Genomic DNA, 26,167 nt, shown 5'->3' on the forward strand with positions numbered 1-26,167 from the left:
ATTTAAATTACACCATACACACTAATATATACAGACATCACAATTCCCACCTTCCTTTTCAGAACCAGGTCACCAAGAGCGAAGTTTCTGTGCCTCACCTTCTTGTTACGGCTATTCACAAGCGTCTGTTGATAAGAGGCAAGCCTTACTGCAGCCGCATCCCTTTTTTCCTCCAGCAAATCGAGATTAAACCTCAGCATTCTATCATTCTGCTCTTGATCCCACGCCAAGCTCCTTACAGTTGGAACCAAGTGCTCGACTGATATCACCGCCTCGGTGCCGTAGGCCATAGCGAATGGGCTCTCTCCAGTAGGCCGTCTTGGGGTTGTTCTGTAAGCCCACAAGACGTTCGGAAGCTCATCTAACCATTTTCCTTTTACATTCTCTAGCTTTTTCTTAATGCAAGCAAATATTATCCTGTTTGTAATTTCGACTTGACCATTAGCCTGGGGATGACTGACTGCTGCTAACTTCTTCACTCCAAATGCTTTCTCCTAGTGTGTAAAGCATTATTCTTCAAGAGAACAGTCCTCCAGCAAAAAAATTAAGAGAGACAGAGAGACCAAGCAAATACAAGAATTATACTAACATGCTGCTTGTTTCAGTGTTTTTTTTTTTTAAAAAAAAAAAAAAAAATTCAATTCAATTTTCGAGAAATTGTAAAGTAAAAATAGATTTAACAAAAGAAAAGAAGAGAAAAATCAGAAAAATTACTTTTTATATCCCCTGATTTTTTTGATTTTATTTTATTATTATAATTTTTAAAATCTCTTTTCAGATAACAACGTACGTATTTAATATTTATGTTAGAGTGTGTGTATTTGTATTTGTATGTTTTGTGTGCGTATAATTTAGTCAACTACCTTCCCAAAAAAAATTAGTTAACTGCCAAAAAGAAATTGTGTGCGGGGACCCAGCAGGCAGTAGCATCATGTTGATGAATTTCAATAATCCACGATATGGGTTTTGTTCCATGAAATTAAAATCTTTTGTTCTGTTTCCTTCTTGCTTACCTTCATCTTTAAACAATATGGCTTTTGATCTAAACGGAGTTGATGGAATTATTATTTTTTCTGATTAAGTACTCACACATTTCATAAATGGTTAAGAGATATTATACAGTTATACTATTGGACTAATAACCTATTGGTAACAGCTGAAAATTTTATAAACCTACTTATTTTAGTTTATTTATTTAAAAATAAATAAAAATTAGGTACACAAATTTTTCTCAAAACATGGACTGGTATGTCATCTCCCTTTTTAATACTCGTAGAGGTTAAGGTCACACATACCATGAAAATAAATAAATAAATAAATAAAACAAAACATTATTAGAGTTAGAAAGAAAAAAAAAAAAAAACAGGTCAATTAAGAAAGAGCAATAATAGACAAATAAACAAAAAGTTATAAAGCAATCAACCACAATCTCTCAACTTGTTAGTCTCAACTCATAATCTTTATCTATTTATAAAATGTAAAATTCGAATCCTTTTTGACAAGGATTTAATTGCTTAAAACCAAATTAAATATAAAAACCTCCCAATTCCGTGGGTTTCCGTACCGAGAGTGATGAGCAACACAGGTTACAGTTGGTAGAGGGTTTCTTATTTATTGCAACAATAAGAAAAAGATTTATCCATTGAAGAACACTCGTTCTTTTTTTTTCATTATTGAAGAATTATTGTATAGAGTTTCTTTTACATGAATTCAATGCTTCTTAATCAGTTAAATCTTGGCTCAACTTTATGTTTCAATCACAAGACTCTTTCTGTTTCTCATTCTCATTCTCATGACCGTCGACTTCAGAAGCCAATAATTCCTTGCTCAACTTTAAGTTTTAATCACAAGAAAACGGTGTACCCGCGTCTGGTCCAAAAGGCTATCAATCATATTCGTAGAAGGTCTAATGTGTTATTATCACCTGTTACATGCTTTTATGGACCCGAACAGACAAATTGGCCTCCTCCATTTGATTTTGAAACAAAATTTAACCACCCAGATCCAGATTGGCCTTTTCCATCTGATTTTGGAACAAGATTTTCTGATTTTGAAACAAGATTTTACCACCCAGATATTCAGGCTCTTGATAATATTTTTCCACGCAGACCAGACAAAAAAAAGAAATCTAAGGTGGAGAAACAAAAAAAGAGAATAAAAAAACCTAAACCTAGCAGCATACCATGGCTGGGAATGGGGTGCCTATCATGCCTTCAAAGAATTATATATTTTTTAACCATATTTGTTTTACTGTTTGCCAGTTTGGAGAGGGTTCCATACTCGAAAAGAATCCGAATGGTCACACCGTCCCACATCATATTGGAAAGACTATGGAGGGAGGATCCGTACATCTTAGACCCAGAGATAATACTTCCTTCAACACACCCACAAAGTGTTCGAGTGCAGTCCATATTGAGAGACATAGTTCAAGGAATGCACACCGGTTTAGGGCTTAATCGTCACTGCTATGTTTCAAGTAATGGATCTGAAGACGCTTTACTTGTATCAAGAGAATACCGAAAGAGGCCAAAGGAAAGTATCATAAAGTTTGGGACTAGTCATTTGGAAGGATTGAATTGGGAAGTGATGCTGGTGGAATCTCATGTGGTAAATGCTGAGTACCACAATAACGGCAAGATTGTTGTTTATACAGGGATACTTGACTATTGCAATTCAGATATAGATATAGCAACTTTTCTAGCACATGAGGTATGTATGTATCATGTTTGGGTGTGATTTATTATTCGAATTCATAGTTGTTGAAATCATTCCACATTGTACATACATCTTTCTCATGTTCATGTTTTTGTTATCAGGTTGGGCATGGTGTGGCATGGCACGTATCAGAATATTTGGTGATTTATGCCCTTGTACGGCCTTTTTATTATGTGCCGAAACTCTCAATCATAGCAGACCGAGTATATAAGTACATATTGAGGAGGTATACCAGATCCCCTAATTGAGATGTGTTAATATGCTTAACGTTAATGTTATGTATACATTCATATGAATTATTTTGTACTTGGTCCAATTAACACAACTATTGTTAAGCAACCGAAATATCTTCTGGAAACAAGTTCGGTTAAATGCAAATGGATGCTTTCATGTTAATTTCTTGTATTATTTCCCCTTTTATGATAAAATGCAACAAAACTGTATTCCATCATGTAATTAATATTCCTAGTATTTCCATACATGGCTCGTGAACAAATTTTTGTTGCATGTAATTTACTTATTCAATAATTTCGCGCACAGATTATAAATGTGAAAAATTCCCAATTTATTTACTAAATTATAATCTACGGAAAGTTGTACAAGATGCTTCCAGTTGCATAATATGGTCATAGAATTACTAAGACCAGGTCGCTAGTTTTAGGAGTAGTTTCAATCTTCCATGTGCTTTATAAACTAGTGTCGTACAAATTAATATGGATCTATATTTGTATGCTTAAAATTAGTTACTATTGGGTGTCAAAGTGACAGTGAGTAGATTGGAGGCTTCTATGATGTTTAGGCATTCTTGGATACTTAAATTAATTGTCAAAAACTACTCCCAAGTCCTAACTGCTTACTGCTAGTAAAAAATTTCTTGAGAGTACTAATTTTCCTAACTATGATTCCTCTATGACAGATTGATTTACGGCACAAGTCAACACATAAACTAAATATTTAAATGATTTTTGTTTGCAAGTTAACACTAATTTGGGTAAACACCTACAAGTTCCACACTTTTCTGTCACTCTTCTTTCCTTTTCTTCATTTTTTTTTATTTTTTTCTTATTTAATGTGTGTGTGTGTGTGTTTGGTAGGGGGGAATTGGAAGCAGATTACATTGGATTAATGTTAATGGCTTCAGCTGGGTATGACCCTCAAGTTGCACCATACTTTTATGAGAGGATTTGTGATTATAAAGAGGATTTGTTCGAAACTCACCCATCTGGAGAAACGAGAGCTAGGTCGCTGCAACAAAACGAAGTGATGGGAGAAGCAATGGAAATATATAAGGGAGTGAGGTCTCGACACGAGGTGAAGTCCTTTGTTTAATCCAAATTTTCAATACCGAAATGGAGAAGGCATATTTTCCTGCAACATGAATGATATCATGCTAGAGCAGCATAGTCATTGTTTGTTATTGAGTTACTAATGGTAACACTGATAATGACTAGATACAGAATCTTTCATTTTACCAAAATCTTTCATTTTATGTTATATATATATATATATATATATATATATATTATTGTTAATAATATTACACTCTTTTAATTATTTTATAACATGTTCCTTTCCTTTTTGTTAATTTAGTATAAAATAAAAGATTTAAGAAATTTATTTAATGTCATGCATGAATACAAGACCTGCTAGAGATACTAGAATATACTTGCCAACAGAGTTCATTGCAGTTGGTTCTCTTTCTAGGATTTACTTGAGAAAATAAACCAACTCTGCTAGTAAAAAGCAAGTGATGTCGAGATTTTCTTCTGGTTTTGTTTATTGTGTTTGGTAGGTTCACTCTGACTACTTGATAGATCCTAATATCAGTTCTCTTCTATAGTTATAGTCACTCTAGAAAACTTAGCAAGATACCTTTTTCCAAGAATTCACAGAACATAGGCTAAAATGAAAATTGCATATTTAATTATCCAGGGATGCAGAATACTAGAAACTAAAATTGCTAATTAGAGCAGGTACCCGATGGATCAGTATATTTAATTATCCAGGGATGCTCCATGATCTTTTGTTCTCCACCATTTCTGGTGCTTGATAATCCAAAGTTCCACACACACCATGTGTGTCTCTTGCTTCTTGATTGTACAGAGCATCAAAAATCCGAAATCTTCAGTCCACCCTACAATTGCAATGTGAAATTAACTTAATTTAGACACTAATTTTATGGTATTACTGACCTTAAAGATTACTCAGTTTGAATAATTGGAAATGTTAGTCTACACATTTCACAAAATAGAAACACCCAAACTTAAACTTGATAATAGAATTCAAAATCCAAACATAAGAAAATCAAATTAAAGCGCAAAATTATTTTTTTTTTCTTTAAATATATCCTTGTTTGATTAGATTTTTTTATTAAAAAATTCATAATAAATAGATAAATATTGGTTATATATGATATTGTTTTATAGAAAATAAAATAGGTAATTTGTGATAAAGTTTTATAGAAATAAGTAATTTGTGGTAGAATTTTATAGAAATTATTTTATTTTTTTTAAATATATTTTTGTCTAATAAATAGATAAGAGATAATTTGTGTTAGAATTCTATAGAAACTTTTTTAAAAATTCGTTTTACATCAACTAATAAATATTTTTTTTGGTAGAGTTTTATAGAAATTATTTTATTATCTTTAAATATATCATTGTCTAATTAGATATCCTTTTATAAAAAATTCATAATAAATAGATGAATATATGTTATATGTGATACAGTTTTATAGAAGATAAAATAGGTAATTTGTGGTAGAGTTTTATAGAAATTGGTAATTTGTTGTAAAGTTTTATAGAAATTATTAAATATATCCTTGTCTAATTAGATATTCCTTTATTAAAAAAACTCATAATAAATACATAAATAGTAATTTGTGTTAGAGTTTTATAGAAACTTTTTAAAAATCTCTTTTTATATAAATTAATAAATATTTTTTTATATTAATAAATAAATATTGAAATATTGAAATTCTTTACACTTTTAATAATATAAGTATAGATATATATATTAAAGTTTCATGGTGATTCAAACTTTAATTGTCAACGAAAAATATTAAGATGAAATCATAGGGAGTTGATAGGATTTTTGAATTTTATTTGTAAAAGAATAGAAAGATAGGCAAATTTTCAAATAGTTAATTACTTTATAGTTAAAAATAGGACCCATTATATTTGACACATAGACAACCACATAGACTCGGTGAAATAGTAGGTTTTTATTTATCGGGCTAAATAGCTCGGAGGGAATATATAAAGAAAATAAATACTTTAGTATCTCTAATTAGACAAGGAAATATATAAAAGGAAATATATACTCTTAGTATAGATAAATAAAATAGTCAATAATTATATTCATTGACTTGTTGAATATTATTCATTACTAAAATAAGTATTAGTGAATTGTAAAAAAAATAAATATATATTCTTGATTTTGAAATTATTTTTGGAGTTTGAAAATACACTTGTCAATAATTGAATTTCTGTTGAAAAGAATTACCTATTTATTATGAGTTATTATTATTTTAATTAATATAGTGTGTTTAGAAGAGTTTTTTTTTTTTGGTAAATGTGTTTAGAAGATTTCCATAAAACTCAAATTACTTTTTTATTATGAGTTTTGCAATAAAAGGAAATCTTTATTTTGATATTGTTTTAGGAGTTTGAAAATACACATATCAATAATTTAATTCCTATTAAAAATTTTAATTAATAATTATTATTTTTATATCTTTTTCTTTGTGTCAATTTTATGTTAATTAATTATTTCAGAGTTTTGTTAATTATGTTTTATAGAATAATTTTTTAATTTATTATTGTAAAGATTGTGTAAATTGTCATCGTTATTTAATCATGTAATTTGTTTATCTTAATTAATATATTAGTGTGATTATTTTAAGAAATTAATTTTAATTAACTATTTGAGAAAATAGATATTTAATTATTTTGTTGAATATTAATTTTAAATTAAATTTTACTAGTATATACAAAATTTTGAGCTTACATAGTTAAGTCGGGCAATTAAGTTATAGTATCATAAATTTGAGCTACATATTTGAGTTGAAAAAAATAAAAATCTCAAGCAGTTTTACTGTCAAATTTTAATACTAGTATACGACAGAGATTGTGAGAAAATGTTAATATACTCGAATTCAAAGAAAAGTAAAAAAATAATATAAGAAAAAGAGTTGAAATTCCAAAAGAGTTCAAGAGAGAGGGGGAATGGAACTTGACATAAAACTTAAATGAATTGAAATAAAGTAAAAAAGAATTAGGAGAGTCCTCACTTTATAAGAAGTGCAATTATGATATTAAAAATATAAAAAGAACTAAAGATGGTGTGAAATAAAAAGCTTTTGTTCTATTTTAAGCTTGCCTTAGGCAGGGAACTATTTTCAGTAACTACTATATATATGTGTGTGTGAGTATCCATGTGTGTGCCCAATTCTGTTGGTTCCCAGACAGAGGTGTCTTGTTTAACAAGTCTTGCATGTGACACAGACGCATATATCAATCTGCATAGCATGAGCCCGAGCCCGAGCCTGAGCCTTTTTTGTCGTATTCGTATACAGAGAGTTCCATACTCGAAGCGAATCCGTATGTTCACAATCTCCGACGAATTGGAAAGATGGTATGCACAGCATTGCTGGGAGAATATGGGGAAGAAAAACAAAGACAGAATACTTGGTGCAACACACCCACACAGTGTTCGTGCGCAGTCCATATTGAGAAACATAGTTCAAGGAATGCACACTGGTTTAGAGCTTAAACGTGACTGCAGTGTTTCAGGGTATGGATCGGAAGGCACTTTACTTGTATCAAGGTTACACCAGGAGGAGAGCCAAACGAGGCCTAAGACATCTATCATAAAATTTGGGACTATGCATTTGGAAGGATTGAATTGGCAAGTGGTGGCGGTGGATTCTTCTGATAAAAATGCTGCGTACCTCTCCAACGGGAAGATTGTTATTTCTACTGGGTTGCTTGACATCCACAATTCAGATGCAGAGATAGCAGCCGTTCTAGGACATGAGGTATATATTATTCGAATTCTAGTTTAATTAGTTGTTGAAATCCTTCATTTACCATTATTGTACATCTTTCTCATGTTCATGTTTTGTTTTTAAATCAGGTTGGGCATGGTGTGGCATGCCATGAATCAGGATACTGCACGGCTTGTGGCCTAGTATGCCTGATATCTCGCATGCCGATACTCGCAATGATAGCAAAAGGAGTGCTTATGTACATATCACGGAGGTATACCGTTTTGGTTCTCATCCCCTAATTGTGATATGCTTAACATGCATTAGGTCAAATTATATTGGCAGCCCTCAAATTAGTTCAAATCCCACATGGACTTTTTGTTTTTAATATTTTATTTAAAATGATGTGAAATGTGGTCCTACTTTTTTAATGCAATATAATATCAGAAATGCAAAAATATAAAAATTTCCCTTAATGGGGCGAGGCCATTACTTTTCGGTGACTGAAATCCCAAACTGTTTGCTGCAATCTGTCACTTCGCCATTTCAGACCTCTCTTGTTTTGCTTGATGACGGAGTCGTCTCGTCGCCGTCCTCCATGTCTTCACCGACCAACTCTCTGGTCAGCACCCACCTCGCATCGTCTCCATACTCCTTTGATTCAAACTTCTTCTCACCAGCCGCGAAGAAAAAGTGAGATAAAAAGAGGACTCATGTTAGCAGCCACGTGTGCGCGTGTGGAGCGGCTAGCTCTCTCTCTCTCTCTCTCTCTCTCTCTCTCTCTCTCACAGAGAGGAGGAGGAGGAGGTGGTTTAAGTTTTGAGCATTTTGGTCTTTTAAAATGGTCCAAGAGGTAATTGTGTCATTTTATACATAAGGCAATTTTTTGTAAGTGAACATGAAGTCAAAAGGGTGTATAATTATTTTATACATAAAGCAAATTTTTTTTTTTTTTTTGGCAAGTCCACAGCAAGTCAATTCTTCTAGGGCACGAGGTATGTATGGGTGCCATTCATTCCAACTATAGTTGTTGAAATCAATCCTTCCACATTGGACGTCTTTTAGTGAATAGTACATCTTTCTCTCTTTTTTTTTTTTTTTTTTTTTTTTTAAGATTGGCCATTTTATTATGTGCGGATACTCTCAATGATAGCAAAAACAATACATATGTAAATACTGCAGAGGTATACAATCCCCTAGTTAAGATGTGTTAATATGCTTAAATGTGTAATTATAGTGGGAGGTTACATACGGTATCAGCCTAGCCGAAAGTGTTCATTCTTCTTTCCTCTTCTTCAATTTTAATAAATTTTTTTCTTATTTAATTGATTTTTAATTTTTTTTGGTAGGCATGAATTGGAAGCGGATTACATTGGATTAATGTTAATGGCTTCAGCTGGTTATGACCCTGAAGTTGCACCAACATTTTATGAGATGCTTGATGATTCTGAAAAGAATTTGTTATCAACTCATCCATCCGGAGAGACGAGAGCTAGGTCGCTGAACAAAAATAAAGTGATGGGAGAAGCACTGGAAATATACAAGGGAGTGAGGTCTGGAAACAGGGTGAAGTGCTTTGTTTAATCCAAATTTTCGATAGCGATTGGGAGAATGCATGTTTTTTTTTTTTCCTGAGCAGCATAGTACGTGGTGAAGTAAATTTACACTAGGTTCTATTGTTTGTTTAGACGTAAAATATTTTTTAAAAATTATTTTTTTATTTTTTGATATTTAATTGTCTGAAAAAAAAAATTTTAAATTTAATAAAAATAATTTATCAATTAATTTTTGACAAGTTATTTTATATGCCTCGTTGGATGGACTCGAACTCAATATTAACATAGACCTTTATCAAATACCGACAAAAGTAAAAATAAAATAATATTTTACCTTAAAAAAAAATATCTTCCCAAAAAAAAAAAAAAAACGGAGCCTTAACTTACATTTTCTTGGTGGAAGAAATTTCACTAAGTGAAGTAAATTTACAAATCAGCTATCTTTTTTTGTTTTTTTTAAATATAGTCTCCCGGTGTGTAAAGCATTATTCTTCAAGAGAACAGTCCTCCAGCAAAAAATATAATAAAAAAAAATAAAGAGAGACAGAGAGACCAGTCCTTATAAAATATATATACACATATATATTCACATACGTAATACAAGATTTTTTTTTGAATTATTATAATTTTTTAAATCTCTTTTCAGATAACAATGTATTTAATATTTAAAGTTAATTATAATGACACTCTTGGTTTAGTCCATTGACAACCATTTGTAAGTTAGTCTGTTTTCTAATAATGACACCCCTGGTCAGATATGGATCTAAACACAGTCTAAAATAGAGTAAAATGTCTTATTTGCCCTCTAATAAAAATATTAAATTTTCATTTAAAATATCAACTATTTTAATTGACGAAACTACCCTTTAGCAACTTTAATGAGAATAATCGGAGCAAATCATCGTCTGGTTGGTGTTGAAAACAAGCAATAAGGTGCGTATGATTAGGAGATCGAGATCAATCAATGTCTCAGATTGCGCTAATTGTCGGCGCTGGAGGTTTCAGATCGTCATCGTCGAAGGGATGGCACTATGCAGTCAAATCGCCCCTTTTTGGCCCCAACCCATTGCCGGAATCACGCACTGTCGGAATGGGCCTCACGCACCCCCAACGTGGAGATTGCCGGCTATGGGGATGGTATCGGTGCTTTTCGGCTATGGGGATGACGACGGTGGTTGTGGGTAGGGATGGTGGTGGTGGTTATCGGCTATGGGGTGGCGGCGGTGGTTATTGGTAGGGATGGCGATGGTAGTTGTGTAGTGGGGTGGCGATGAAGACGTCGACAGATATTGTGGTGGTGTTGGTGGTTGTTCATCCTTAGGTATGTGTTCGCTGTTGGTGGTTGTGCGGCGGGATGGTGGTGGCGGGTTTTGTTGGGGAGATGTGGTGGTTTATTGGCCATATCTGATCTCCGGCGGAGGCGGCGGCGGTAGCGACATGGTCCCTGCAATGCATTTTAGAGAGAAATTGCATGATAGAGAAGAGAAGACAGGCCCAGGATCCCTGACCTAGCGGGTATTTGTTTACGAAATTACTTGAATACCCATTTGTTTTTTTAAATAGAGAGATTGTATTGAGGCTATTTTTGTCCCAAAAAAACAGACGGGACGAAATATCTATCTATATATATATATAGAAATGCATACATGTTTATTTAGGTTTGAGATTGAATGGAAGGTTAAAAAGGTAATTTTATATTTTAAATAAATTAATTTATAAGTTAAAAGGTAATAATGCCAATTCATTACGTGTCAATTGTGATAGGGGTATTTTTGTTAACTTTATCAAACTTGGGGGTGGTCATTATTCAAAAAGGGGTTAAGTGCGAAAAACTCACCTGATATATAGACTTTGTGCCAAACAAGTCCCTGCTTTTTGAAAAAATGCATGCAAGTCCACAAAATTCAAAAAAGGTGCATAACCGATCCCTCTGACAACTTTTTACAAAAAGTAAAACTTAAAACCCCATTTTACCCTTTTGTTTCTCATTTTGCCCCTCACCATTTGTGTATAAAAGTCTCTCAGCATTGTGCATAAAAGGCCCCCAGCACCTAATCTCAATTTGCTCTCTCTCTATTACAAAGTAAAAGCTGGCTACAAGAAAAAAACTCAAGAAACCCAAATTTCATGACATCAGTGAGGAAAATCCACTCTTAAAGGAATTTGATTGTAGAACTATCCAATACTGGCTCCAGGAATTTCAAGACATTTACATCAAATATTGGAATGAAATTGTCAACAGTTCTGCATCCTTTGCAGCAAAATCATCATGTGGGATTAGCTTTAAGCAAAGTGTGTTGTTTAGAAAAATCTCGTTAGGCATTTTGATTGGATATTCTACTGGCATTAATGAAGATGGATGTGAGCTGCTGCTGCATTATGTTATGTGATACCTCCGGATTTCTAAATGCGTGTTGGCCAGGCCCACGCTCGAATACCCGAGGATATCAAAACAAATTGATAATAAATGAATACAGAGTACAAAAGAATAAAGAAGAATAAATAAAATGCTGACAAGAAACTAAAATGATAATCTAATAATAAACCTCAGAATATATTTTCATTAATTAATAAACTCTTCTGATACAACTGATCCTCCAAAATACAACTCAGGAATCCATACTGTGTGAACCCCTAGAAAATCCAAACTAAACAAATGACAGCAATAACTGTCTAAATCAGGAAACTGAATTATAAAGGAACTCCTATGTAGCATCGGAAGAATGAAGTAGACTGATCCCTACTCAGCACGAACAACCTCTACTCCTGACGAACACCTAAAAAATAATGGTGGGTCAGGCCCACAAATAAGTTCTACTCTACTACAGTCCAAGTAGAGATCCAATACACGTATACATCTTAGTCAATCCAACAGTAACTAGTAGTCCGTATATATATATATACACACTAAAGGAACCTCACTAGACTATAAGGTTGTCTCAACCTGAATAGTAGGCAACATGCAAAACGCACATATAGTGGACATGAGTACCTAGACCTACCAGGGTACACAACTACACTATATCTAGCTACACATCCCTGGCGATATACGTACCCTAACCACTGATTCTGAGACTCAAGCTCATATCATGGCACCATACTTATATATATATAATCTAGTAACCATCCTATCCAGTATAAATTTATCCTCCATAAGTCATTCAACTTGTTCAGCTGACCTGACTTGAATATAAGTAGGACTTAACATTTTAGTTAATCCATTCCTTTATATAATAAATTAATCCTCCATAAGTCATTTAACTTGTTCAGCTGACCTGACTTGAATATAAATAGGACTTAACATTTTAGTTAATCCATTCCCTTATATAAAATAGGTAGGACTTAACTGATAAGTTAATTCGTCCCTAGAATGCCACACAATTCAACAATTGATGTAACGATTAAGGAAATACATCAAACAATCCAGAAATAACTATGATACTATGATTTCAAGTTATCACAAAATAGGAATGACTTATTATTTATTTAAGTTTCATATATCATATGTCCTACATAAACTGAATCTTATACATATGATGATATTTTATCATACCGTCGAATAAACATTCTCCATATCCAATTCATCCTACACATTTAATCTCAATTGTTAAAACATATTAAAAGATTAAATTCATTCGTTTGTTTAAAACATTCAAATAGCAAGCATAATTATGATTGAGTCTATTTAAATTTATTTAAACCCAAACCTAGTTCCTATTTAATGTTCAGAAATCCTAAGCAAGTTTCTACGTTCCATCATTCCACAGATATGAAATATACGTAATTCAAATATGTAAAAATTCCCACCGGAAATCAAATCAAAATCATGCATTTATCAATTCATAACACAAGAACAGATATGAACCAAATTCATAAAATCTATATTCTAATCCAATTAAACATGCATAATTATTTAATTTTATGTGTTTAATAAATCCTGAAATTTCCTAGGCATGTATAGAAACACGAATCAAAGGGAAAGAGATAGAAGAAGAACTTGCCTTAAACTTTCAGATTGAAAGTTAAACTTCTTCTTCCTTGATCTTCTCTCTAAAGGGTTTTCTCCTCCTTCCTTCCTCTTTCTCCTTCTCTCTCTAACTCTCTCTCTCTAGAATATATTACGTGATATATTTTCACTCCTTTTTCAACCTATAGTTGTGTATTTATAGGCTAAATAATAACCCTATTCCTTTTTCCAATCCAAGTCAACTTAATAAAGAAAAATAAAAAATGAAAATATTAAAAAGGTAACTTAAAATATGTTACGTATATAATCTATGTATATCCTTATTAATTAAATAAAATATATACATTAGATTATTTATTAATACTAAAATTACCATAATATTAAAAGGTAACTTAAAACATGTTACGTATATAATCTATCTGTATCCTCATTAAATAAATAAAATATATACATCAGATTATTTATTTATACTAAAGTTACCATAATATTAAAAAAGTAACTTAAAACATGTTACGTATATAATTTATCTGTATCCTCATCAAATAAATAAAATATATACATCAGATTATTTATTTATACTAAATTTACCATAATATTAAAAAGGTAACTTAAAACATGTTACGTATCCTTATTATATAAATATATAAAATATATACATCAGAGTATTTATTAATACTAAAGTTACTATAATATTAATAAATTACTTTCCTTTTTATATATATGTATATACATATATATCTATATATATACATATAGAACTATCTATGGGTAATTATCCATACCCATCTAACTCCTATCCAAGTAGTTCATGAGACCCAATTAGTTAGCCCCCCTTGAAATAAAATATCTTCAAAAGATATTTATGAAAAACACCCCAAGAAAAGAAAAAGATTCTGAAAAACTATGCATCCATGCCCTTATGGACACCAGGAGCAACTAGAGTACTTTTCTACAAAAGTAAAGATACGTATTTCATGGAAACCACTTAGAATGAAGATACATAAAGTCAAAAACCAACTCTGAGCATGAAAAGTGAGGTTGAGCCAAAAAGTGACAAACGAGGAAAAGACAAAATAGGGAAAAGGACGAAAAGTGATTAGTGTCCAAAAAGTGAAAATGTAGAAATGACTCGGTCCTTAAAGGAAGTTGTCAATCCAAATGAAAGAGTCTCAGAAACCATTTCCAAGCACTCGAGATGACACTAAGTGACAAGAAATAGAGTTCAGAAAAGAAAATTAAAAGAAAAAAATTTATCTGTGAAATTTAAGAGAAAGGAAAGGAAGGAAAATGACCGGATTATTACAACTTGAGTTGGGCCTGACCTTTGATATGTTGAATGTTGATGAGAAAAGATGAATGTTGATTGTAGTTGATAGAAGGAGAAGGGGCAAATTTTTTTGGTTTTGTCGATTGATTGTGGGCGGAGTCTCTTATTGAGATTGATTTATTGATTGTGTTGATATATACATGTTGATCGTTGTGTTTGAAAATTTCTGGGATGTCCATTTTTAAGGGGAAACCATGCCAAAATTTTGCAAAATTTCTACACTGAGTTTTTAAAACACGGTAGGAGATTTGAACCTTAGATTTTAAATTAGAATTTGAAAGGATTTTACAAGTTGATTTTGGAAAGAAAAGAAAGCAAATTTTGAAATGTTTTCCAAGTTAAGCTATTGATGTTGACTTTGAAATGGATTTGAAACATTGAATTGTTGTGAGTATAGTTCTTTCTTGTCCCATTTATCTGTCTTGAATATGAAATGCATGTCTTTATTCTAAGTTGTCTACATTGCTTGCAAGCATGACTTGATTCGATTTTGTGCTTTTAAATTAAAAATGTTAAGTCTTGTCTTCAATGCATAAAATATTTCAAATGGACTCCTTTGCAAAGTTTCAGTCGGATTGAATGCAGTATTTTGGAAAAATGATCTCTAATTGTTGAAATGTTTTGAGATCACACTTGTTGGATTGCAAATGGTTTTATAAAGGGAAATTTTTGAACTTTATAGGAAAATGTGAAGTTGAGTTACATGATTCTTTGCATTGATTATTCATTGCATAATTTTTGTCATGAAGCTTTTCTATAATGCAATTGAATGACTTGACCCCAAAGTTTTCAAAATATCTAATTTTGCCCCAAAAGTGTTGAGAAATTCCAAACTTGACCAAAGTGCCCTTCATTGAATTGGAACTTGCTTCATTTTATTCCTTTGCATTCATTTGCATGATCTAAGTGCCACTGAACTTGTTTGTTATATCATTCTTGATTCTTGCCATCCTAGGGCACCAGTTTGATGTTCGTTGACATTCTTTATCATGATTTTTATTTCCTTGTGCTTGCTGACTTTGAAACCTGCCAAAAGTGGTTTCTGACTAAGTTTGGGGGTGTCTTTTGGTTTTTTTTGGAAATTTCAAATGCATGATTTGAATGTTATATCTGTTCTTCGGCCTTAGTTGAGATTTTGAACTGAAATGTGAACCAAGTTAGGACTGTGTTTCACTTGATATTGATATTTATTTGATTCCATGCCATTTTCTTGGTATCTTATACACTAGTGATCTATTCTTGATGATCGAGGTTCTTTCCGGTCCAGATTCTGACTTATAGATGGTAAGTTTCTTGTATTCTCATTTTACCCATTCTTTACTTCATTTAAGCATTAGAGGAGGTCACGAGCCACGAGTAATCGTCAGATATTGTTTTTGTTGCATTTCTATATAGGATATTTCTTTGTCTGGAGTCGTTTTATTTGTGCATCATTCAGATATATGCCATCTAGTTGCATACCATGTCCAGGATTCTTTCTTGAGCTTGCTTGTCATAACATGCCTCGGATTGCTTTGTTTTGCAATCGTACATTTCACTTAGTCTTTATTACATGACATGCCTGTTTCTTGAGTCCTAGGTTGACACTTGCCATGCCTATATGCTCCATGTTATCCTGTTGCTTTATTTTGCTCTTCATTGTTGCACTTATAGACATTCTTGCTAGGAATTGATACGATGTCATCTTAGAGTCTACTTGTCATACCATTGCAACATCTTTTTGAGCTTTAGGTTTGTGAATGTACGTTGCATCATTTATGCACATCCTATGTTTTCTCTGTTAATCATATTTCTGCTCCATCTGTTTCATCTGTGACTTTTCTGCCCTCTATATTATTATTGCTAATATAATCTATTTTGTTTAGCTAAGGCATGTAAAATGCTAATTCTGAGGCTTTCCTATTCATTTCTTGCACAAGCATGATCCTATTTGTCTATTTGCACTTTCTATCTGTCTCGAGCATGCTTTATGTTTTCTTATCAATTGCTTACCATATTTTCTACCTGTGCACTGATTTATAATTTGTTTTTACAGATGCAGCGTAGAAGAAAGACTCTTGCCAGGAAGAGAGTTCCCCCAATGCCATAGCCTGTACCTCTAGTTACAGAGTCTTCCTCTTCATCTTCTTCTGCCACTATGGATGACGAGCCTGCCATTGTTAGAGAGGTCCCACTGGAGTCTTACGCTAGTAAGGCACAGAAGACCGAGTACAGATTTAACAAAGACCTATTCTCTATTTTGGACCAAACCCAGTGGTTTTATGATGAGTTAGTGAGGCGGGGCATTGATGCCATCAAGACTCCAGCAGATACAGTTGTCTACCCTTGGTTAGTTTATCTCTTTTACCTGCACCTCCGGATGGATGAGGATGTCAGACTTCTTTTACATACTATCATTGATAGTCAGGAGATCGATATTTCCTTCATGGCTATAACTGCTTCCAGTCGATGCCCCCACACTTCTCCATTTAATCATTTAATTTACAATTAATTACAATTAATCAAATATATCATTTAAGCACACAATCTAATTAAACAAATAATACAAATAATACCTAGACAAAATAAAAATAACACATAAATAAGTAGCCAATTAATCAAGTAACACTTAATTCAATTAAACACATAAACAGTTAGTCAAATAATCAATTAAACAATTAAAAAAATACAATAAAAATAAATAAATAAATACCGAGACTATCCTTTTAAAATTAGGTGTATTACATGTTGTAACTGGTTCCATACTGTAGTTGACAGAAACTCAGACTGCTGGATTGAACCATCGAAAATGGATTGCTGGAGAGTAGGAAGACTTTGAAAAGTGTAATTATTGGGTAATCGGGATGATATTGACCTTGTACCATGTCAAATATACATACACACACACACACACACACACACACACACATATATATATAAGTATAAAATGGTGCATCCCTATTATGTGTGTATTTAGCTAAAGTTAGCCGCAAAAAAGAAGAGGATGGCCGTCGCGGAGAGATGGTCGTCGAAGAGAATGGCCGTCATAGAGGCCCTCATCGCCGCAGATCCAAGGATGGCCGTCGGTACGTTTGGAGCTCACCTGAATTGGGTAACCCAAGGCTCGCCGGAACTGTGCTCTGTACTCATCACCGGATTGATACAAAGGGAAGCTCGTCGGACTGTACACTGAAATTCTTCACTCGTTTTGGGTTTTCAATGGTGTTCACCGGAGATAGAACTGAAACACACCGGAAAGGACCTATTCACAATGATTGCCTGAACTGATTACTAAACCATGGTCGCCAAAGCTCTGTAATCTCGTCGGAGTTGATCTCTAAAATTTTCTATGTTCCTACCGGCGACCTAACCAAGAAGATGTGTTAAAATTTTGAGGAACAGTTGGCTGAATATGGTTGCTACAAGCTTAAAAGTTTTCATCCAAACACAATTTGAGCTTAAATTGAACTGATGCTAGAAAGAGCTTGCAGAGAAAATCTTTACACACAGACAAAAATCCAATTGTCAGTTATTGTTTTCACACACATCAAACCATGATCGGATGATGTTGGGCCTCAATTTTGATTCCTTTCATCTTCCTTATAAAATCCTTACATTTCTTATTCAGTTCCTCTGCACTCAACAACCTAATTCCTCCTCCCTCTTCTTCCATATCATGAAACTTTGCTTCATCTTCATCTTCATCTTGTGTAGTCAAGACCCCATTTTCATCACACTTTGCCGTAACCGAAATTCCATTTTCACTTCCATGATCTTCTTCATCTTCCACAATAACAACTTCATTAACTAATGCTTTTGGTTCAGAAAATTCAAGCGCTATTGATCGCCGATCTTCGTCGTCCTTCTTGATGTGTTTGCCATCAACATCACTACCCAGTTAAGGGTTAGTGATCGGGCTAGAGCTGGTGATCATAAAAACAAGAATTCCATTGCAGAGGAGGAATATGTAGTTCCTGTGAATGGTAAAGGAAACTGTTTGAATGAAAAATGAAGTAACATCATGATTGAAGGAATGGAGAAGGAAATGAATGAGTAGTAAGAAAACAAGAAGGAAAATAGTGAGAGTGAGAGTAGAATTGGGATGGCTTTCTTCAAGAACGGGAATTGACTGAATTGAATCACAGCCATGGAGGCGGAGGCTGAAATGATTTGCCCTAAAACCCATAGATTTGTCCTAATGATATATGGTGTGTGCATATATATATATATATATATATATATATATATATATATATATTACAAATTTATTTATATTTCAAAATATGAAAGGACATGTTTGGTTTTAGATTTAATTATATTCAGGTTTAGGTTATTCTAATTTTATACAATTTGAGGTTTATATTATCCTCCTGCCAAACAAACCCCATTTTATACAAATTTGAACAAAAAAGTCATTTTACATGGCCTGTATTTATAATCATTAATTTATTCAACTAAGTGAGGGTATTATCGTCATTTTACACCACCAGGGATCCAATCGCACCAAATTGATAGTATAAAAGGGTTTTTTACTACACAGTGACTGATATGCACTACATCGATAGTAGATGGGGATTTTTTGCACTTAACCCTTCAAAAAGAGACTAACTTATAAATGATTGTGAATATGCCAAACCACTTGTAATTAACTCTAATATTTATGTTAGTGTGTTTGTATTTGTATGTTGTGTGTGTGTGTGTATAATTAGTCAACTACCTTCCCAAAAAAAAAATTATAGTTAACTGCCAAAAAGAATTTGTGTGTGGTTCTATAGGACCCAGCTGGCAGCATCGTGTTGATGAACTGTATAGGTTTCAATAATCCACATTATGGGTTTTGTTCCATGAAATTAAAATCTTTTGGTATGTTTCCTTCTTACTTAATTTCATCTTTAAACAATATGGCTTTTGATCTAAAATGAGTTTGATGGAATTATTATTATTATTTTTGGATTAAGTACTCACACATTTCATAAATGGTTCACTTCGAATTCGAATCCATCGTCTCTTCTTTGAGAAAGGAGATATTATATTAAATTTCAAAAAAAAAAAAAAAAAAAGAAGAAGATATTATATTATTGGACTAATAACCTATTAGTAAGAGCTAAAAAAATTTATAAACCTCCTTATTTGAGGAGGGGCTGAAGCATTCCTAAAGACTCTTGAATTTCTTTCTTGCCATAGGAAGTAGATTGCAGTAGACCAAAGGAGCTTGTGAGTCAAATACTTAGTAGAGTTCCAGTGATTTGAACACCATTGTACGATCAGCAATTAGGAAGGATATAGAAGCGTGCAATGTTCTTAATAAAATTCCAAACCTGAGAACTGTATGTGCACTTCAAGAACAAATGATCCAAGGATTCATTTTCTGCCAAACAAAAGTAACATCTGTTGACATAGCGTTGGTTGAGCATTGGTTTGGAGTCAAATGTGTAGAGTCTACCCCTCACAGCTAGCCAAGAGATGCAGCTGTGCTTTGGTATGTGGAGTTTAAACCATAAGAGATGCTTCTAACTAAATATAGGTGATGGTGGGTTGAAGTAAGACATAGTAAGGGAAAATGAGTATCCATCTGAGGGACATGGAAGCCACTCAATGCTGTTAGGCTCATCAGATGGTGAGGGAAGAGAAAGTAGTTAATTGGTTGGTGAAACTCTGTGATTGGAAGAACTGTGAGAACTGGATTGTGGGAGGGATCAACCAATGATTGGTGGAAATTAGTCTATCAACTGTGGCAAAGGTGTCCAGTTGAAGAATTTTCATATCATTCAGTCCAAGTTGTTTGACAATGGAACCATCAGGCAACCAAAAGTCTAACCACACCATTTCCCACCTTATACCTTATAATGCCTCTTGCCATATCCCTTATTTTCAGAAGCTTCTTCCAAAAACCTGAGGTAAGAGCAGTTGGTCTAACCGTCCAAATGCTCCCAAACCTAATACATACGTGTTGATATTATTATACATACAAAATATTCAATGATTATATTTATTGACTTGTTAAATATTATTCGTTACTAAATAAGTATTAGTGAATTGTAATAAATAAATAAAATTAATCTTGATTTTGATAATGTTTTAGGAGTTTGAAAATAGAAATATCAATAATTAAATTCCAATTAAAAATTTTAATTAATAATTATTATTTTTATATCTTTCAGCTTGGGTCAATTTTATGTTAATTAATTATTTCAGAGTTTTGTTAATTATGTTTTATATTATTGTAAAGATTGTGTAAATTGTCATCGTTATTTAATCGTGTAATTTGTTTACCTTAGTTAATATATTAGTGTGATATTTTAAAAAATTAATTTTAATTACTATTTGAAAATATATATATTTAATTATTTTGTTGAATATTAATTTTAAATTAAATTTCACTCACATACAAAATTTTGAGATACACAATTAACACAAGCAATTAAGTTCTAGCATCATAAAATTGAGCTACATATTGGAGTTGAAAAAAATAAAAATCTCTAAGTTTAGTTTTATTGTCAAATTTTAATATAAGATAGAGATCGTGAGAAAATGTTAATATATACTTGAATTCAAAGAAAAGTTCAAAAAAAAAAAAAAAAAAAGGGAGGGGGGGGGGGGGGATATAAAACTTGAATGGATTTGAAATAAAGTTAAAAAGAATTGGAGAGTCCTCACTTTATAAGAAGTGCAATTATGATGTTAAAAATATAAAAAGAACTAAAGATGGTGTGAAATAAAAAGCTTTTGTTCTATTTTATGCTTGCCTAACTTATATTTAAACAATATGGCTTTTGATCCAAAATGAGCTGCTGATTTATATTTTTACTTTAATTATTTTTGAATTAGGTAAATACACACATATTTTACAAATTGTCCACTGCAGAGAACTCTTTTCAGTAACTACTAAATGTAAGTATCCTTGTGTCTGCTCTGGGCAGAGCCAGGATTTTAATTAAAAAAATTAAAATAAGAAGAACAAAAAAAAAAAAAAAAAAAAAAAAAAAAAAAATCTATATTCTATATACATCATTCTTAAGTGCAAAAAGAAGAATGTTAAAAAGTAGGGAACAAAAAAAAATTAATAAGAAGAAGAAGAAGAAAAAGGGAAGAAAAATGAGAAATTTGAAAGGAAAAAAAAAAATACAGTTTGAGTAAAGAAGGAAAATTTAAATTTTTTTTTTTTTTTTTTAAGGAAATCAAAGGAATATTAAGAGCAAAAGAAAAAGGAAAGAAAAATTTTGAAGGCAATTTTAGAAATTTAAAATTTTAGGAGGGCATTATATACAAATTTTGTTATAAATGTACAAATTAAAATAAAAATTACTATATTTTATAGTGGGTAGGGCTAGGCTAGGAGGCATGTGCCCCCTCTGGGCACACACTGGTCCGCCCCTGTGTCTGCCCAATTTAGTTGGTTCCCAACTTGCCATACGTGTTAATTTCTATAATGCCCCCCAAAAATTTTTATTTTTCAAAATTATCTCTTAAATTTTGTATTCTCTCTTTGTTACTCTTTAATTTCATTTAATTTTCTTATAAAAATTTTAAAATGAAATTTTGTATTCTCTCTTTATTACTCTTTAAATTCGTTTAATTTCCTTAAAAAAAAGTCAAAATTTCTTTTTTAAATCAAAGTCCAATTTTTTTCCCTTTCAAAGTTCTCTCATTTTTCTTTCTTATTTAAAATTTTTGTTAACCATTTATCTTTACTTATTGACATATTATTTTGAGTAATTTTTCTTCCTTCCTCTTGATTTGAATAATCTACATTTATTGTCATGTTTATTTTATTTTTTTTTTTTACACTGTGCCTTCCCCCTGAATTTAATTTCTGGCTCTGCCCTGCATAGGTGTCTTGTTTAACAAGTCTTGCATGTATACAGACGCATCAATCTGCATAGCATGAGCATAGCATTAGCATGAGCCTTAGTCGTATTCGTATAATCATGTAAAATGAGCTGATGATTTATACTTTTACTTTAATTTTTTTGGATAAGGTAAATATTCAAACACATTTTACAAATTGTACACGGCAGAGAACTCTTTTCACTAACTCCTATATGTAATAAGTATCCTTGTGTGTGCCCAATTCTGTTGGTTTCCAACTTCCCACGAGCTCAGCAACATGAAACACAGTTGGTAGAGGCACTTGTTTAACAAGTCTTGCATGTATACAGACGCATCAATCTGCATATCATGAGCATTATCATGAGGCTGAGGCATGTTAGTCGTATTCGTATACAGAGAGTTCCATACTCGAAGCGAATCCGTATGTTCACACTCTGCGACGAATTAGAAAGATGCGTGGCACAGCTTTGCTGGGAGAATATGGAGAAGGAAAACAAAGGGAGAATACTTGGTGCAACACACCCACACAGTGTTCGTGCGCAGTCCATATTGAGAAACATAGTTCAAGGAATGCACACTGGTTTAGAGCTTAAACATGACTGCAGTGTTTCAGGGTATGGATCGGAAGGCACTTTACTTGTATCAAAGGTACACAAGGAGGAGAGCCAAACGAGGCCTAAGACATCTATCATAAAATTTGGGACTATGCATTTGGAAGGATTGAATTGGCAAGTGGTGGCGGTGGATTCTTCTGAAAAAAATGCTGCGTACCTCTCCAACGGAAATATTGTTATTTCTACAGGGTTGCTTGACATTCACAATTCAGATGCAGAGATAGCAGCCGTTCTAGGACATGAGGTATATATTATTCGAATTCTAGTTTAATTAGTTGTTGAAATCCTTCATTTACCATTATTGTACATCTTTCTCATGTTCATGTTTTGTTTTTAAATCAGGTTGGGCATGGTGTGGCAAGCCATAGAACCGGATTATGCACGGCTTGTGGCATAGTATGGCAGTTATCTCGCGGGCTACTCGCAATGATAGCAAAAGGAGTATTTTTATACCTATCACGGAGGTATACCATTTGGTTCTCATTCCCTAATTGTGATATGCTTAACATTAGGTCAAATCACATTGGCACCCCTTTCAAATTAGGTCAAATTTCACATGGATTTTTTGTTTTTAATATTTTATTAAAAATGATGTGAAATGTCATATATGGCCCTACTTTTTTAATGCAATATAATAAAAAAATATCAGAAATACAAAAATACCCCTTAATGGAGAGAGGCCAAACTCAATATGTCACTTCGCCGACCTCCCCGCTTCGCTCGATGACGGAGTTGTCTCGCCGCCGCCGTCCAACTCTTTGGTCATCGTCTCTATACCCCTCTGATTCGGACACCACTGAGAAGTTACATTTGAGATGTGAGTAAAATACAGATCAATTCTTTAAAACGTAAGTTTAATTTAAAAACAAAAAATCCATCTATATGACATTTAACTTAACTGAGGAGGGTGTTAGCGTAATTTGTCCTTAACATTAATGTTATGTATAGCTTTCATATGCTATTATTTAGTACTTGTTCCCATTAACGGAACAAATTAATTTGGATCTATATTTGTATACTACTGTGTCACACTTTCTTCTCTTGCGTCTCTCCTCTTTTTCTTTTTTGGATGATTATATTTTTATTTGTAATTTACTTATTTTGTTAGGAGGGAAATTGAAGCAGATTACATTGGATTAATGTTAATGGCTTCAGCTGGGTATGACCCTCAAGTTGCGCCAAAACATTGGGAGAGGCTTGGTCATTCTGGAGAGTATTTGTCATCAACTCACCCATCTGGACCAAAGAGAGCTAGGTTGCTAAACAAAGTGATGGGAACAGCACTGGAAATATACAAGGGAGTGATGTCCGGACACGGGGTGAAGTGCTTTGTTTGATCCAAATTTTCAATAGCCAATCAGAGAATGCCACTTCATTCTATTAATGTGTTACTGCCGTTGCTTTCTCTAATTCACAGGGAAAGCTCAACATTGACTAGATTTTGTGTTACACTCTAGTAGTTTTTTTATTTATTTTTTTGGTGTATATTTCACATCTGACTGTCGTTTTTGGATGTAGAAGGGAAGTAACTACATTTTACTACATTTCCTGCAAAACTTTTACTCGGGTTCTTTTAATTTTTTAAAATTTAGAACTTGATAATTTTAAACGAGGAAAATGCATTAATTGTATTTCTCCTTCAAAAAAATCATAATATCTAGAATGTATGCAACAACCCGAATCCGTGGATTCGGACCGTTACCCGGATCCTTACTCGAACCCGAAGTCAACTAGGTCATAATGTCATACACATCCTTTCCTATGTTCATACCTATCATGCGACTCACTCCGAGGCTCATAGTACTCAAGAACGCAAGCTTACACTGATGGTTAAACATTGTAAATCAAAAAGAAACAGTCAGCCGGCTGATGGACCTTCATCAGCCGACTGACGAGGCACGGTCGGCCGAAACGAAAAGAAGAATTAAATGTTCTCAGGACTTTCACTGTGCGAGCCACCAGTTGGCTGACGATGAGGGTTCGGTCGACCGAACCTGGGGTTTCGATCGGCTGATGAGGAGGTTCAACAGGCAGAAAAGCCCTGGGAAGCAACTCAACTCTCTGGAATCTGCATACTGATTATGCATAAGGTATACTAACCCACAATGGACCTATTAAACATTGAATTTCCGGATTCACGGCAACAAGAAATGATGATACAATTCTAAAGGGTATCATCAGTGAGTTGTAATACAACATTCCCTTTCCATTCATCAACAAGTGTACACCTAGTCACAAATTTACAACATTTACAATCAAGTGCTAAGGTCTAAATACATGTCCATGGTTGACAAAAATTAATTACACTTTACTAAAATTTGAGACTTTACAAAAATGGGAAATGCACAAAAATACAATTAAACTCTTAGTCATCTTCATGCTTGTGGAAGGTCGGCGTTCGCTACCTCTTTTTCGGTTCCTGAAAAATATTAAATAATGGGGTGAGCGTAAAGCTCAGTAGGTAGCGCTTAAGGTACACCCCTTGTAGCCCCGTAAATCCAAACAAAGAATAGAGTAATGGGAGATGGGGATCATACAATGTCGGGATATTACCACGTATCAATCAATCTCAAGTACACAATATGATGCAATGGGATGCAATGCGTGCCAATGTCACTCCCCATTTTCATCGTTCAAAACCATCATTTTCAAACGGTTAATATAACCCGCCCTTTGGTGACCCCGCAGTGACACGAGAGAAGGATTGGCTAGTGTTCCTGACCGTTAGTACCCCAGCGGCGTCATTTTGAGCCCAACTAGCTCAACCACGCTAGAGCAATCTCCCTAATTCCCTCTAGGCTATATTAACCCTCTAGCCCTTTGGTACCTCCGCGACGACCGAGTTTTCATAAAACCTTTTTATCAAAATTCTCCCGAAAATCCCCCTTTTCATTGTTTCAAAGAAAAATCATTCCCATCCTTATGAACCCAATGATGTATATCTATGTGTCTCATGCCTTCAATGCTATGCTCATAGTTATTAAAAGCCCAAGGCGCACCGAGGCGCTAGAGGTCCCTTGGAGCCTAGGCCCGAGGCGCACGGCGAGGCGCGAGCCTGAGTGATGTGAGGCGCACAAGTAAAATTTTAAAACAATAATTGTTAACAAAAATAACACAATTAAACAATGAACATCCAATAATAAAAACACTAAATTAGTCTAAATATATCACAATTAAACCAATAAAGCAACT

General features: G+C 33.2%; 3 protein-coding genes across 3 annotated transcripts; all 3 read left to right on the plus strand.

Moving 5' to 3' along the window:
- The first annotated feature begins 1,238 nt into the window (after window positions 1-1,238).
- On the plus strand, window positions 1,239-4,044 carry LOC132278290 (mitochondrial metalloendopeptidase OMA1-like). The gene is made up of 4 exons (XM_059780091.1): window positions 1,239-1,246; window positions 2,262-2,709; window positions 2,817-2,941; window positions 3,810-4,044. Exons 1-4 carry the CDS (start codon window positions 1,239-1,241, stop codon window positions 4,042-4,044), a joined length of 816 nt encoding a protein of 271 aa, XP_059636074.1.
- A 3,106-nt stretch (window positions 4,045-7,150) lies between these two features.
- LOC132278292 (mitochondrial metalloendopeptidase OMA1-like) lies at window positions 7,151-9,286 on the plus strand. The gene is made up of 3 exons (XM_059780092.1): window positions 7,151-7,753; window positions 7,852-7,976; window positions 9,052-9,286. Exons 1-3 carry the CDS (start codon window positions 7,151-7,153, stop codon window positions 9,284-9,286), a joined length of 963 nt encoding a protein of 320 aa, XP_059636075.1.
- Window positions 9,287-22,721: 13,435 nt separating this feature from the next.
- LOC132278293 (mitochondrial metalloendopeptidase OMA1-like) lies at window positions 22,722-24,312 on the plus strand. Its single transcript, XM_059780093.1, has 3 exons — window positions 22,722-23,219; window positions 23,318-23,439; window positions 24,084-24,312. The coding sequence occupies exons 1-3, from the start codon at window positions 22,722-22,724 to the stop codon at window positions 24,310-24,312; spliced, it is 849 nt and encodes a 282-aa protein (XP_059636076.1).
- The last annotated feature ends 1,855 nt before the right edge of the window (window positions 24,313-26,167 follow it).

Source organism: Cornus florida, unplaced genomic scaffold (assembly GCF_030987335.1).
Source record: "Cornus florida cultivar Cherokee Brave unplaced genomic scaffold, ASM3098733v1 CherokeeBrave_3.0.0_Hap2_Chr10, whole genome shotgun sequence".
NCBI lineage: Eukaryota > Viridiplantae > Streptophyta > Magnoliopsida > Cornales > Cornaceae > Cornus > Cornus florida.

What these genes read in the sequence shown, in the direction of transcription:
- LOC132278290 (XM_059780091.1), top strand. An exon ending in CAACTTTTCTAGCACATGAG is followed by an intron (nt 2,710 to 2,816) that starts GTATGTATGTAT and finishes TTTTGTTATCAG; the next exon opens with GTTGGGCATGGTGTGGCATG. An exon ending in TATAAGTACATATTGAGGAG is followed by an intron (nt 2,942 to 3,809) that starts GTATACCAGATC and finishes TGTGTTTGGTAG; the next exon opens with GGGGGAATTGGAAGCAGATT.
- LOC132278292 (XM_059780092.1), top strand. Translation starts at nt 7,151, where the DNA reads ATGTGTGTGCCCAATTCTGTTGGTTCCCAGACAGAGGTGTCTTGTTTA. An exon ending in CAGCCGTTCTAGGACATGAG is followed by an intron (nt 7,754 to 7,851) that starts GTATATATTATT and finishes TTTTTAAATCAG; the next exon opens with GTTGGGCATGGTGTGGCATG. An exon ending in CTTATGTACATATCACGGAG is followed by an intron (nt 7,977 to 9,051) that starts GTATACCGTTTT and finishes TTTTTTTGGTAG; the next exon opens with GCATGAATTGGAAGCGGATT.
- LOC132278293 (XM_059780093.1), top strand. Translation starts at nt 22,722, where the DNA reads ATGAGGCTGAGGCATGTTAGTCGTATTCGTATACAGAGAGTTCCATAC. An exon ending in CAGCCGTTCTAGGACATGAG is followed by an intron (nt 23,220 to 23,317) that starts GTATATATTATT and finishes TTTTTAAATCAG; the next exon opens with GTTGGGCATGGTGTGGCAAG. An exon ending in TTTTTATACCTATCACGGAG is followed by an intron (nt 23,440 to 24,083) that starts GTATACCATTTG and finishes TTATTTTGTTAG; the next exon opens with GAGGGAAATTGAAGCAGATT.